The sequence below is a fragment of the Hippocampus comes genome, unplaced genomic scaffold (genome assembly GCF_001891065.2).
Source record: "Hippocampus comes isolate QL1 unplaced genomic scaffold, H_comes_QL1_v1.1 scaffold51, whole genome shotgun sequence".
NCBI lineage: Eukaryota > Metazoa > Chordata > Actinopteri > Syngnathiformes > Syngnathidae > Hippocampus > Hippocampus comes.
The window spans coordinates 2,981,604-2,997,049 of NW_017805497.1; the positions used below are offsets into that span (position 1 = coordinate 2,981,604).

At 41.0% G+C, this 15,446-nt stretch overlaps 1 protein-coding gene across 1 annotated transcript; it reads left to right on the top strand.

The window, feature by feature from the left end:
• The first annotated feature begins 3,359 nt into the window (after positions 1-3,359).
• sparcl1 (SPARC-like 1) lies at positions 3,360-11,867 on the top strand. Its single transcript, XM_019876460.1, has 12 exons — positions 3,360-3,458; positions 4,346-4,449; positions 6,058-6,113; positions 6,200-6,253; positions 6,329-7,273; positions 8,258-8,351; positions 8,642-8,763; positions 9,459-9,579; positions 9,664-9,800; positions 9,935-10,083; positions 10,709-10,857; positions 11,079-11,867. Exons 3-12 carry the CDS (start codon positions 6,060-6,062, stop codon positions 11,105-11,107), a joined length of 1,854 nt encoding a protein of 617 aa, XP_019732019.1. The 5' UTR covers positions 3,360-3,458; positions 4,346-4,449; positions 6,058-6,059; the 3' UTR covers positions 11,108-11,867.
• Positions 11,868-15,446: the final 3,579 nt, after the last annotated feature.

Here is a 15,446-nt window from a genome sequence, read left to right on the forward strand (position 1 = left end):
AGCACATTTGGGTAAGCCTGATTTAAAAAAAAAAAAAGATCAGTAGGAACTGCAACCATGTCAGGCTGTCAGCATCACAGTGTGGAGAGTCCATCCATCCATCCAATATCCAAATCGCTTATCATATTTACCTCTTTTACTGCCTTTGAAATGAAGTCCGACGGCATTTGCCAGACTACATGGGGCACTTGCTTACTAGCTCACTCACTCACTAGCTAGCAGCTAGCCCATAGTCTCGCATTCTACAATGTAAGCGTAATTAATTATTTAGCATCCTTAAATACAGTTATATGTCAGCCAACTAGTGGTGAATGGTGATAGATACAGTTGGGCTCATGTCTCGCTCTGCTTCTCGAGGGCGGCTGTCCTGCCTGTTTTACATATCTCCTTCATCCAATGCTCCAGATTCAAATGATCAGCTTATCACCAAGCTCTGAAGGAGCCTGATAACGATTCTGATCATTTGAGGGAAACATGTAAAACATGCGGGACAGCAGCCTTGTAGGATCGGGTGTGGACAACCCTGCCCGGTGGTATGTAAACTAATGAGCACAACTGTCGGTACTGAACATGATTTCTGGTTGATTTTTGTGTTGATGTTGGCGGCAACAGTTTGTAATGGCAAATTAAACTTTGACTGGGCTGCAACGATCCAACTTCCACTCGGGAAGATGAGTCAAGTCAGCCGTCACGTCACCCCAAACTTCAAAATATGAGTGCATCAAGGCACTGACATCCGTGCAATACTGTATTTACTAAGATTTTATTTCGAAGTTGCCCTCCTCACCATGTTGGTGGCATGTTACCGTCATGCATGGCGTGAAGAATTGTTGTATGACTTGTCTTCCTGACAGAGGACACCAAATAAACAGGTACCCAAGGCAGAAAATAATCCTCAAGCATTTGTTTGAATAAAGGTAATTACTCGAGGACTGAAAGTTGTTACAAGACAAATCATGGTTTCACAATAACAACACGCCTGCTTGCAATGCCCTGAGCATCCGACAGCTCCTGGCCAAGAAGAGCATCACCCTATTCAACCGATTTGGCGCAAAGTGATTTTTTTTTCCCCTCTCTCCCAGGCTGAAGATGGTCATGAAGGGGACTCATTCTGAAGATGTGGGCAACATCAAAATGGCCGTGATCATGTCGCTCATTTTAATGTAGTGCTTTTCTAGATAACGCAAAGACACCGATCATTATTTTTAAAATTTTTTTAACCCTTTCAGGGACAGCGGATACTGCAGTGGACACTGTCATGATTCTGTTTGTGACCAACAGGTGGCACTGTAGGGCTCCCCCTGTAGCTGCACACCTGTTGGTCGTTATGTAATTAGTCGTATAAAAGGACTCCCGCCCGGCCACTCATTGTCGGGTCATCGTTTGCTTCTGTCAAGTTTGTTTCAGTCATGTTTCGGTCACTGTTATGTTTTAGCTTCAGTCATGATTTTTGTTTGATACTTTGGACTTTGTTTGTTTTGGATTTAGTTTTCTCAGAAAACTAAAATGTTTGAATACAATTTGTCAAGTACACACTGCTCCTCCCTCTTGCCTGCTTTTTGGGGTCCACCACCACCTCGCAACGTGACAGACAGCTTATCAAGTTGTCAGCTTATAGGGTGCATGAAAGGGTTAAAGTTGAATGGATTGTTGATTGATGTTTAAAGAATTAAACATGAGACTAAATCGTAATTTTATTATGTAACCCATTGTGGGCGCGCATTGAGAAACCCATTGTGAAAACGATATAGGTTTGCTACGATGTAACCAAACCCTGTTTTTGGAACTATGGAATTTGTCTGTGGAAAAAAAAGATATGTACAGTAGGATACCTAAATAAAGAGGTTGACGCTTCCTGCCTGAGGCTTGTAAACGTTTCCTGGCTGTCCATATATGGTCCGTCTTTAAATAAAACGAAATAATTCCTTGTTTAAAACCTCCTTGGAGTTTGGCTATGTACAAGAAACATGTAATTAGGCTGGGGATGTTCACTGAAGTCTGGAGCGCTTTGCAAACCACAGCCGCCACTCGGTGTCCTGCTTTAGAAAGGGGCGGAGTGAGCCCAGGTTGATTGATGCTTGTTGTGGCACGCAGACAAGCGGTTTACTATGTCTGCGTGTTCGCCGTGTGGTTATGTGAAGTCGTGTGATGCGTTGCCCTCCGCAGTCAAGGATACTGTGAATTTACGTAAGGGAAATAACTTGATACAAGTGAACATTTGCCACACACTTGATTTTCTCTATCACCCGTTGGATCAGAGAGAAGAATTACAAATCTGCAGAACAGTGGAATTCCAACTACTGCATCGATATAAAGCAAGTCATGTATTAGGCAGGAACGAGTTCTGAACATTAAAAAAAAAAAACCAAGCAATTTAACGTCACATGACCTCAGATACTGCAAACATCCTGGGTGCAAAAGCGTCACAGTCGGTTGCATTGAGAGAGTTGAATACATTCCTTGAATATGGAAGAGTATACGAGGAAGCGGATTAAAAAAAGTGAAGTAACCAGTGTTCATACAAACATTGTCCCTCAAGTACACACTCCAAATGTTTATCCTTCCACTCTTATTTTAATACACTACTGTTCTTGAAGTAGACTGAGGTTGAGAACTTGAACTTTGTGTTTTGAAGCCATGGTCGGTGATGACCTTTTCTTGAGCAAATGTTCTGCGAAGAATTTGAATCTCTGCACACGGACCTCAAATTGACCTAGCAAGTAGCACATCATGTTTTAAGTGACGTGCGTTTTTCGGTCACTTCAATTGGTTTTAGAACGATCATGTTGGGGAACGAAAGGACACATTTGACCTCAGTTGAAGCTGTTGGAGGAAGGTGGCCTTTGTCTTCCGCCGCGTGTTCGTTAATTTCGGATGATGAGAATGTTGGTTATCCAAATACAGGCTGGAGGTGATAAACAGTCTCTTCGACGCATTATTTGCAGAATATTCTGGGCACCAATGATTTACAGACAATGGCTGCTAGATCACGAGTGCACCCATACAAAGGACACACAACATATTTATTTCATCAGAAGGGCAGTGTCGAGACTATAGTGCGACCTCGAGACTTCAGTGTCTCCTAAACCGATTCTAAGCTTGTATCAACCCTTCTCCACAAGGTCTCCAGTAAGCAGTGTATCAAGGCTAACAGATGGCTCCAAGGACGCACCTGGTTTACTGCGGGCATGAAAATGTCATACAGGCTAGACTAAATATGGCGGAAGACACACATCATTGCTCCATTTTAATCAAACATTGTTGAGAAACACAAAAGACCACGGCGGAGGTTTCACTAGACTAAATATGAGCAGAAGTCATCCATCAAAGCGCATTTTCACCCGTATATTGTTTCTGATCATTTGAACAGGCTCATGGCTGCTGAACTTGATGTTTTGGGGCAATCCTAGAGGTCTACTTTTCTGAGCAGGATGAATGTGCATTTCTGCCTTGCACAGGTATGATCCATTTTGGTTTCGCGTTCGGACATTTTGTGATTACGGTACTACAGTTTATTTGTCATTTACTCTGTTCAGTCAAATGTGTTCTCTGCACTCAACCCATTCTTAAAGAGCAGGCGGTGGCTGCGAACTGAATGGGGAACCAGATCCAGACCTTGTGTCAGCATCTTGGTCAAGGGAACTGGCCGGAAATGAATTTTCATGTTTTTGGAATGTGGGAGTAGACTGGGGCACCCAGAGAAAATCCACAGAGGCGTGGATAGAGCATTTCACTAGAAAGGCCAAAGAGTCAGGTGTTAAGAGCCGTTGGAAAGCTAGAATTGAACCAACTACTTTCCCACCACACTGCCATGTCGTGAAAGAGTTGGGATGAATTCTCAGCATGGTCACTGAGTTACTTTGGCTAGGCTGACTTTGTTTTTTATTCTATTTCTTTTATGATCAATGTTTATCGTGTCTCTTGAATCTTAACTTGCGTAACCACTATTTACTTGCCACAGAAAGGTGAGCCTTGCAGCAGAGTAATGCGCACTTTCACTTTTCCGTCCAACGCATGCAGTCAAGATGTCACGGTTTCAAATCCTAGCTTGAGACTTCCAATGTGGAGTTTTGTTTGGGAGGAGAATGTGAGTGTGAAAGGTTGTTTGTTTTTCTTTTGTACCCCATCTCTCGCTCAAAGTGATTCAAATATGTAAAGATAGGAAATTAAATGGATGCTGCACAGGAGTTTGGTCTCTCTTTCTTGTGAGCCCCAAACCATTTGTTATCAGTGTGTTGGTGCGACAGACCCATCCGGTGTGTGTGTGTGTGTGTGTGTGTGTGTGTGTGTGTGTGTGTGTGTGTGTGTGTGTGTGTGTGTGTGTGTGTGTGTATGGTGTTTGTAGAGTAAGATCCCCGATTGGGATACAAAAGGACTTCTTCCCAGGTTGAGCGGAGGCACACGCTAATGCCTGTGCAGGATTCCCATTCTTCTTCCAGCAAATTTCAGGTATTATTTCACCACGCATCAATGTTTTGTACTCACATCAAAAATTTGTCACGCTCGCCAATTTGCTCACATGTGTTGTAGCAGTTGCTGGTATGCTTGTACTGTGGCGTCTTTTAGCTGAGGTTGACTATTTTTTTAGTCTGATAGTTTGGGATTTCTGTGTATCACCAATAGGGAATGAATACTGCTGTTATGTAAACTACAAGTCAGATTGCCGAGACTCACTGTGAAAATGTGCATGTTGATATATGCGGTGTCTGACAAAGAGTCAAGCATGTGCTAGTCAGTAGTCACATAATGAAGACCCCTCCTCACCAGTACATAGTTCATGCCATTTATGTAGCCCATATATCAATGTGACAGACGTTCTCTCAGACAAACACTTTCCTGTAATTGCAGCTTGAAGAATTTGCATTTCTCACCAGAGTCAATCAGTTTTAAAGATTCTGTCAATGTCATCATGCCACAAATGATAGCTCTAAATTACACTGTCTGTCTAGACTAGGGATTGGTAAAGTACGGCTGTGGGAGGGATACGGCTCGCTTTGTTCTTTAATCTGTACTATGATCAAGATTCCCGTCATATTTGTTGTGTCAATGAAGCCGTTTCATCCTAAAATCCGTTAACTAGATCACATTTGTTCATTTTAAATGATTTTGAATCGGTGGCTCATTTGTATTTTTTAAATAATGAAAATTTGGGTAAGAACTATTTCACAGATACAGTTAAGGTTGATTTTTTTTAAATAAGTGTTTTTGGGGAAATAACATAACATTTTTTTGTTGAAAATTATTGACCAATCTAAATTGTCTCCTGAATAGTTTTATAGCTGGAAGGATAAAACATTCATTTTATTCAAGAACAGGCCCATCTGCCTATTTTGAAAATGTAATGTAGCTCTTGAGCAGAAAGGTGTACCCACGCTTCAACCCCCTTTCATTTAAAAAAATAAATAAATAAAAGAAGAAATGGGATGACAAGATTACAAAGTTTAAAACATATTTTCAAGGAAAGGATATTCACTTTTACGGTACGAATAAAAAAATTTAACACAATTGTCAAAGCTATAAATAACAAGGTGCATGCACTCAGTATAGATTACAAGTATTGCAAACCTACAAGTATTGGAATAAGAGTTCCTCCATCTGTATAGACATAATATTCAAATCACGTATTCGGATCGAATATTTGCACACTTCATAGTCGTGCTTTGACTTGATCTGCTTGGGTTAACTGGACCAGACCAGATTCTTTTGTTCCCATGAACAGACCCGCCATCGTCTGCTTTGCTTCTGCTCTGCAACAACAACAAAAAGCGACTGTGGACTTAGTCTACTTTTTTCCAGTCTGGTAGCTGCGTCTTGTTTACTTTAGCTACGAAAGGGACTTGAGGTGAAGCACAGGCTCGCTACCATGATGATGGGGGACGGCTTTGCACACAAATCAAATGTGTGGAAGTCAAAATATTTGTGGCAGTTATGGAGTCTGTCTATACGGTTTATTGGTTGGATTTGTCTTTTAAAGCATTTTGATTCTCTTTTTGTCAGGGGTGATTGATGGAAAATTGACATGTGTATTTTCTTTTTTGTTTTGGTTTATCTTTCCAGGTATGAGGGCCTGCGTAGTATTTCTTTGCCTCCTGGCTGCAGCATTCCCTTTATCTGTGAGTGCATAAGTAATTATTTCAGACGATTTAATGAAGTTGCAAAATACACGGGCACAATGATTCACATTTCAAATGCTATACAGGTAGAAAATAATCGTCATGGAAAGCAGAGAACTTCCCACAGGGCCAACGAAAAGGTAAAGCCAACTTCTCCAGAATTGTTTTGTTGAAAACATCATTTAAAATGGCTTTTTTCCCCTCCCTCAATTCAGGACATTGCCATTGAGGAGTCCAACCAGGCACCAGTCCTGCCCACTTTAGTGGCTGTTGAAGCCAGTAACCAGGAGCAGGAAGAAGGGGAAGCGAGCGCGGAAGACAACGCTACCGTTGAGAAAAAGAGCGGCGCATTTGAAATGACGAAGGATGAAAGCGAGGCCGTCCTCCTGAGTGAGGACGATCTGGTGGACCTTCTGAAAAAGGAAGAAGCAGAAGAGGAAGAAGCAGAAAAACAAGAGATGGGTGAAGAGGTGGACACAGGCGTTGATGAAGAGAAGTTCAGACTAACAGAAGAAGTGCAGGAGAAGAAATTGTTAATGATGCAAGATGAGCGGGTCAAAAATGAGAGTGTGGGAAGTGGCGAAATGTTTGTGAAAGAAAGCAAAGAGTCGGAAGTGGAGATGAAAACCCAGAAAAATGGGGATGAATCCTTAGGAGAAGAAAATGTTGCATTTTCGGAAGAATCTGAAGACAGCACAGAGTCCAAGATACTGTCCACTCTTGACTATGCTGGTGATAGTGCAATAGTGCCACCTCTAAGGCTAATTCCAGCCAAAGATGACATCAAGTCTATTTCTACATCGGCTACTAAAGAGGAGACATATGCTGGTGGAGCCGTAGATGTCCAAGTGATGCAAAACAGTAAAGGAACAGAACATCAAGGAGGGTCAAGTAAGGATGAAATTCAAAACAACAAGCCCAAAGACTCACAGACACAGCTGGCTGGAAAGGACGAGGTGAAAACTAACGTTGAGAGTGGGGACAATGCCAGTGGAAAGACACAGAGACCAAAGAAGCAGCAAAGAACAAGGAAGCACTCGCCACAAAAGGAGGAAAAACAAAATGATCAGGAACTAAGCCACAAAGCGCCTCAAGAGATGGGAGGAGGACCCAATAACAGCACAGTTCAGAAGGCAAAAAGGAGAAGAGCAGGACAATGGGTAGGGCACACATAGTGTAGCTTCCAAAGTTGAACACAATCACTTCTGCGATGCCCTCGTGTCAAAACTTCCAAAATATTGTAAGCAATGTCAAGTGAATGAATTCATTTGCTGGACTCAAAATGTCGCCATCACAAAACTTTGACTTCCAAGGCAACATGTTAAGTAACACATTTGTAACCATTATACCAGTGATTCTCAAAAATGTGGTAAGAATACCACCAATAGTACTGCACAAAATATCCAGCAGCGTGTGTGTTTGAATATTCGCTTGAAGAATTATTAAGATCATAATAAATGAGAAAATATTCCATGGATATTAATTTAAACCTTCTGGATCATGTCTTTGGCCTCTAGGTTCGAATTATTTTACTCTTAGTAGTCATATAATCATTTCAGTGAAAATGCTTAATCCACATAGTTATGGCACAGAACTGAATAAAATGTTTTCGTGCTGCCTTTCGCAGATGGAGAAAGTTTGCTGATTACAATGCACTTCATCCATGTGAACACGTGGTTGTTAAATTGCCACAAGAGTGGCACTGGCTAAAGCGGGAACACATGTTTAAAAAATATATCATTTGAACAGTTTAAACAACATTGAAACAATGAAGTGGCATTTTAGAAAAATTGAAGTTATTCAAGTAAATAATAAATACACAAAGAGAATATAAAATACACAACAGTATAGATTCCATAAATTCATTCTATCTATTTCAAGGTTGTTTTTTTATGGGGCTCAGCAGATAAGGCAGCAAAGGGGCCCCTTGACATTCTGGTTTGTTGCGTGTTTTACAGTATAGTATACCTTTTACTGCTGCCCTCAAGTGGAACAAAAAGTTACTACATGTGCCCTTCAATGATCTCCTGGACTAAAAGAAAATTGTTTACCTTGACTACACTGAATCGGATTTAATTCGAAGCAGATTAAACCTCTAAATTGTTTGCATGCATTTGAATGTTTGCCTGTGTTACATCCTACAGGGCCCTTTAGTAGGTGTCAACCCAGTGCAGATAAGGGCCAAAGTGGATCTCTACCCGAGTGCCAGGTCCTCTTCGCCCCCAGAAGCCCCTCCTGGTTGGTGTCTGCCTAAAACCGCAGCATTCTCTACATTAACTCAATCACTCCACCAACAGTCTCGCAATCTGCTGAATGGCACATTGAACCAAAACTTCAGCATGAGCAGAGCCATTCTTGCTTCATGGCTGCAAGCAAAACACAGCTCCACCAGCTTTAGGAGTGAATGCGGAGAGATCAGGTTGAATTTAGTCACTGTACGAGCTTGAAGGCAGATGGAATGCAGAGGATGGTGTGCTTTCGTGACAGCTCACTGGTTTTTCTAGCAATCACATTGTTTTATGTTTCAGATCCATGCGATGACTTCCGCTGCAAGCGTGGAAAAATGTGCAAACTTGATCAAGATAATAAGCCAAGTTGTGTCTGCCAGGAATCCACAGAATGCCCCCCCAGTTTGAATGAGTTTGATCACGTAAGTCTGAATCACAACGCATTACCAATATTTGTCTTTGTTTGTTTGCCCAACCATGTGAGCAGCAATTTATTCAGGCGACAGTATACGTAGGCTCCGATATGAGGAGGCCAAAAATAGCAATCTTTTGGGGGATGTTAATTTTACCCAAAGTGGCTACTGAGAAAATCTGTCCATCCATTTCTATAGCAAATGTCAGATGTGACAAACTCTTTTTTTTTTTTTGGGCACGGGCCGCATCATAGTTATTGTGTGCCAGGGAAGGCCATAATGACCCGTACAAAAATCACCTTATCACATAATACACAACAAATTGATGGATAAATAGTTTAAAAAATTAAAAGCCAGTAAAAAAAAAAATGGTTCCATTCATTCACACTCACATTCACAACTCCAGCATGGACAATTGAGTACTTTTTGCATGCATGTTTTTGATCATTGAGGAAACACTGCAGAAAGGCCTGAGTTGAGATTTGAACCTTCTCAACTGTGAGGCAGAAGCGCTAAGCCCTACCATGCTATGTTGCCTAATGAGAAAATCAGTTAAATTAATGCATTTATATTCCCATCAGTACTTCAATGACATGTGTTCCCCGTCACCCTTCCACACTCAAACAAACAGCCAACGAAATAACACCTTCATCTTCATAATCAGACAACCGCCGACATTGCTCATTGCCATTTAATTTCTGAAGGTTTGTGGGACAGACAACAAGACATACAGCACTTCGTGTGAACTCTTCGCCACGAAATGCAATCTGGAAGGCACCAAAAAGGGGCACAGACTTCATCTGGACTACACAGGGCCGTGCAAATGTGAGCGCGCATGAACATTTTGCTTAAATACAGCTGCGTCACAAATGAATATGACCTTGAGCTCTCTTCTTCTGTCTTGCTTAGTGATACCTCCATGTGTGGACACCGAGCTAGTCCAGTTCCCGCTGCGAATGAGAGACTGGCTAAAAAATGTGCTGCTGCAGCTTTATGAACACGACTCCATGTCCGCTGGCTACCTCACCTCCAAGCAACGATTCAGAGTGTGTTTAGTGCGCCAAATAATATGGAACATTCACAAATTTTAACAATGATGCATCTTCTATCCCTCTTAAGTTCTCTTTCTATCGACAATAAGTTACCACGGCTATGAAGTTGTTTGGACTGTGTTTTATAGGTGAAGAAAATCTTTGAGAGTGAAAGACGTCTTCATGCTGGTAATCACTCTGACGAGCTACTGGCTCACGACTTTGAGAAGAACTACAACATGTACATCTACCCAGTGCACTGGCAATTTGCTCAGCTGGACCAGCACCCCTCTGACAGGTCAGTTTTACCGCACGAGTCACACTGACAACTGAGCATGGCCACAATGGGAGCGTTGTCAGGTTATTTGTTTAATTTGATTGTTTATGCCCATCACAGCTATTGTTGGATATCAGTGTAGCTATAGCACCATCCTGCGTGTAGCATGTAATTTAGGACATTCAACACAGATATGGAAACCATTTACTCCATTACTTTTCAATATCAATAGGTTTTAGGTAACATTTCAGGAGGAGTAAGTAAGCTGAAGTACGTTTTGAGGGGCTGTATAATCAATTGCTATTCTCACCGACGAAGTGAAGTACAACAAATGGATATGACATTACTGAATTTTGAATCTGGCTAACCGCTTTGAGGATCTTTGAATCTCTGCTCTGACCTTCATGTGAAGTTTGCATGTTCTCACCATGCACGCCGGGGTGGATGTGAATTATTGTTTATCTTGATTGACTTGCAACCAGTCCTGGGTGTATCCCTCCTCTCGCCGGAAGTCATTTGGGATAGACTTCAGCCCACCTGCAACCCAAATGAAGTCAAGCAATATAGCAAATGGATGGATGGATGAACTACACCGTAGTGCCCCCCGCCCCCCTCTAAAGAGTTGATGTTACTCTCTCCCGTGCAGAGTGCTGTCCCATTCAGAACTGGCTCCACTCAGGGTCCCTCTGGTACCTATGGAGCACTGTACCTCTCGCTTCTTTCAAGAGTGTGATGCCGACAAGGACAAGCATGTGTCCCTTACAGAGTGGACTTCCTGTTTTGGCATCAAGAGCAGTAAGATCACACAACACACGCCATGTTCAATCTGAAATTTGTAAACGAGGTCATTATAAACAATATATCAACTTTAACAAAAACACATTTTGGATCCGTTATTTAGCACTCCATACTGATTAATTGTAATTTATTTATTGTTTGGATTGTCTACTTCTGACTTAATGCATGTTATTTGTAATTTTCAAACCATTGCTGCAAATGATTTTATCCCTCCACAGATGACATCGATGTCAACCTTCTCTTTTAAGGACACACTGTTGCTCGCCAACAGTTGTCTCGACATGGCAGATGCTCCAACAGTTCCATTCTGAGTAACACCCCCGAGTTGTACTCTTTATGAGCAAAGGTATTGAGACACACCTTTAATTAATGACTCAGGGGTTGGGCTAGACCTCTTAAGTTTCCTATAATTCAAGTACCGGTATTCTACCTTAATGAAGACAGTTTGGGCAAATCAGGCTATCAGCTGTGTGGGCAAAGTTTTGGGAAGATCATTTTCTGTTCCAGCATGACTCTGCTTTAATGCAGAACAGAGATTGGAAAACAGTTCTTGGCACTAGCCTTACAAATGTTAAAATTAACAGAGCACAAATTCCAACATCTTGTAGAAATCTGTTAGAGCTGCAAACTGCAGTCCATATTTTCTTTACTTGTCTATGTAATGACCTGACATCCTAACACCTTGTATCTGAGAACAACATGCTTCATTTTGTTTTTTACATTTGATACTATTCTATATTTTAGACACCACCGCTACAATTACTTTTTATTTTTATTTTTTTTCAATGAAAGGTTAGATAGAATAAAATCCCTTTTTTTATGCTTTCCAAGCTGGGTAAACCTTTAGTGGAGAGTGTGTTGCACGGAGCACTGTCGCAGGCTTCCTAATTACTGTAATTGTTGTTGAATAGATTCTTTTTCGGCCTCAGTTAGGTTGGAAAATTGCTTCTGAACTATGTGTTACTTACTTTGCCTTAGAAGGTGTTTGTATTTACACCCTATATCATTAAAAGTTTCTTGGGAACCTAAACTGTTCCTTGCTTTTTTTCTAGCATTCTTCTCGCCATGATAACATTTAATAAATCTTAATCTAAACTGATTCTCATGATTTTACTCTGAATTGTGAGATTTATTGGTAATTTGAAATTGAGGAATGAAAACTATTTGTTGTTTTTCTAAAACCAGTGAACCAAACCTTATATCCATTGATTGCTTCCTATGAAATGCAGAAGAACCTCAGTGAACATCCGTCAGGAATTGTGAGCAAAATTAAATGAACCTGAATTCATCTCGCTCACCTTTTTCCCAACAATTGTCTCGATCATCCTTTCCACTCATTAATCACCAATCCATGTGTAAATCATGTAGTATGCCATCTGCATCTTCATTGCACATTATTTGAACACATCCTGCCAAAGTATCATCATTCTCGATGAACAATTTGGGCCCTATTTTCAAGTCTAGCGCAAAGTGCAGTGCAACTGAACATTTGGGAGGAATTTTCTTTGTTTTGATATTATCGTAGATGGGAGCAGCTCCAAACAGGTGTTTGCGCCATTGTGGGAGTGAACACAGCCAACTTGATTCACAGCCAGTTGAAGTGGCTCCTCTCATTCCCTTTAAATTGAGCTCAGTTAAGGCGCGCTGTGTACACGGCGGAAGTGTAACAGACTTGCTCGCTGGAGTCCATACAGGAGATTTATTTTACATGATGAAGTTTCAGTAATAAAAGAGTGTTGAATTTATATTCAATGAAACAGTGTAGTAATAAATAGTACACACTCACTTCATCTGAATGTGTTCATGCTTTCAGCAACATTGAAACAATTATTTATTTATATATTCTGAATCAGACAACTTTACTTTTGTGGGCCGAATATAACCCAAGTTTACAATAAATAAATACATGCATACAGTTGAGCTCATAAATTTACATACCCCTAGGGTAGACTATGTAAATTTATGAGCCCAATTGTACATCAATAAATAAACAAATAGAAATAAGTATGACTACAGGTCAGATTTCTGAGGGCTCTGGAAAACAGTGTGACTCCACCAGGGGGGGCAATATCTCCAATGGACCAATACACCAATGAGTGTTTCGAGAGGCAACGAGATGACAATGATGACATGTGAAGAGGACAATGAATGAAAGACAAGTGAGCAAAAAAGAACACACGCAGATGGAGCGAGCTGATTGACTAACATAACAACGTGGCAAAGAAGGCACAGTCGACTGGCAAACAAAACTCCTGATAACGTGGTGAAACAAAAGCATCTCGGATCAAAAGAATGCAAAGCAAATCCAAAAGGCCAACAGAAATGCGGACTACAGTGTTACATTGTATGAACAAAGTATACAGAGCCTGGGCAACTTTGCATTCTTCTGCCAACCTGAAGTTTCACGTCCTCCATCTTCTCAGTCTGTTTGTCAGCATATGGCAACAAAAGGAGGATCAACAGCAGCTCTTTGCCTCTGGGCATGTGTGTATGTTTGTGAGCACACATCTATTTATCGATGTTTATGTTACTTTAAAGTCTACATCCAGGTTTGGGTCACCTCCAGATGCCAACCAAACCATCATGCCAAGACCTGCTATCAAGCTATGTATATATGTAATATAGCAATGATACTTTAATTTCAGATTATGATTGCAACTAAGAGCAGTAAAACTACACACACAAGACATGCGTTGAACCTGAAAGAAAAATCACAAGTTGAAGTTTATATTCAAGTGCATTCACAAAAGCCAGTGGCTCAAACCTCAGGGGAACCTTTACAAAAAGCCCCAAAACTATTAAGTGAAAAATAAATAGTGTTTCTAAATTTGACACACCACATAAAAATGTCAACCAAGCTGCCAAATATGAATGGTTGAAAAAATATATATGCAATCCTGAAAAAAATCAAGCTTTTGTTCCTACACTCAAATGCTGTGGACATGTCCGTTTAATGTACAGAAACCACGCCCTTCTTACTTGTCAATCAAATACTACAGCTCGCATCTTTTTTATGCCGACACATCCCTACATGTTTGAGCAGTGAAAACCTGCAGTTCGGTGGCTGAAATATATCCCACAGGGTCGTCGCGGGGCTTTCCATACCACAAAAAGAGGCGCCAGCCGCACCCACCTGCTAGTTCGCAAGCTAATTGCGGCTGCTCTCAGCCAACAGCCAACATCATTTCTTATGGGGAAGTTCTTTTGAAATCAGAACAACTTTTTCATCAATTAGCAACACAGAAACTACTGACTGGCTGCTCTACTAGAGTTTAAACTGACACAATTCATAGTTTAATAATCAACCAAGTTGAAGCTTAACCTGTGCGTTATGCAAAATGGATCATGTTTCCCCATTTTTAGAGGCAGCCCTGTAGGACCCTGGATTCCAGATACTGTATTCTGCAAGAATCTATTGTATGAATGTGGTAAAACAAAATGAACCGATGCCATGGGAAACATCATCCCTGTCTTATTGCCCGAGCACACTCTTTTCTAAAATGGAGTAACTTCATCGAAATTGAAGAGGGATACATTTTGGCCCATGTTGAGAGCTCAAGCTCCTAATTAAACTGCAGTTGGCTTGCATCTGTGAGCTGTGTTCTGGAGAAAGACACAAACAGGCACCCTCACATGCACATGCACATGCACAACAATATCTACAGAGAAATAATACAGAATTCAATTCATCCAATGGTGAGATATTTAAAAACAATATTGCAGCATTTACTGATACAGTGCTGGTTTTTATCTCAGCTGCGGCAGGCACTGCATGGTGACAAATCGATTTGGCTTTTCAGAGGCTGGTATTCAGAATGAAAACATGTTCATTCATTACTTCTTTGCAAAGACACTACCATAATATTCTCCCGTGAGAGAGGTTTTATTGAAGATTGAGAGAGTGAGGACGACGACTGTCCAACAACATGATTATTTTTTAAGCCCCCTTAAAGCTCAATATTAACTTAATATTTATGCACCTTGTTCACAATTTAAAACAGTTCCCAAGTGTTTCAATAAAGCACGACTGACAATGTTGCGTCAAAATAAAATCATTCTGTATTGGGGGTGGGGTGGGTGGACGATGCTGTCTCATGCAAGTGCAGGATATAGCTTTGGTTTCCATGAATACCAGGGGGCAGAGCTTGGGCATTCGATATGCGAGCGACAACACAGCTTTATATCTAACGACATATCCAATGCACCCAGTGAATGAGAAACAGTAAAGGCATCGTAAAGCGATAAGAAACAAATTTAGTGACTTGTATGTGACATTATTGTAGACTTTTGGAGACTCTGTCTAGAGCAGGTTCCCCTGTCTGCGACCACAGTGCAAACAAATGACACTTGCGTAAAGCCACCATCGACTCATTTATCCATTGCGCCCACACCCTCCTGCTAGCAAGCAACACCCAAGATTTCACTGCATTATGACCAGAAATGTGCTCTTCAATGTCATTTAATATTGGCAAACACAAATATTCCCCAACCCAAGGTCAACAATTTCAACAAACATTCCAGTATGTGGTGGATATGTGATGTTTGCTATTGATAATCTTTTCCAACACAGCAGCTCTGCTTACCTA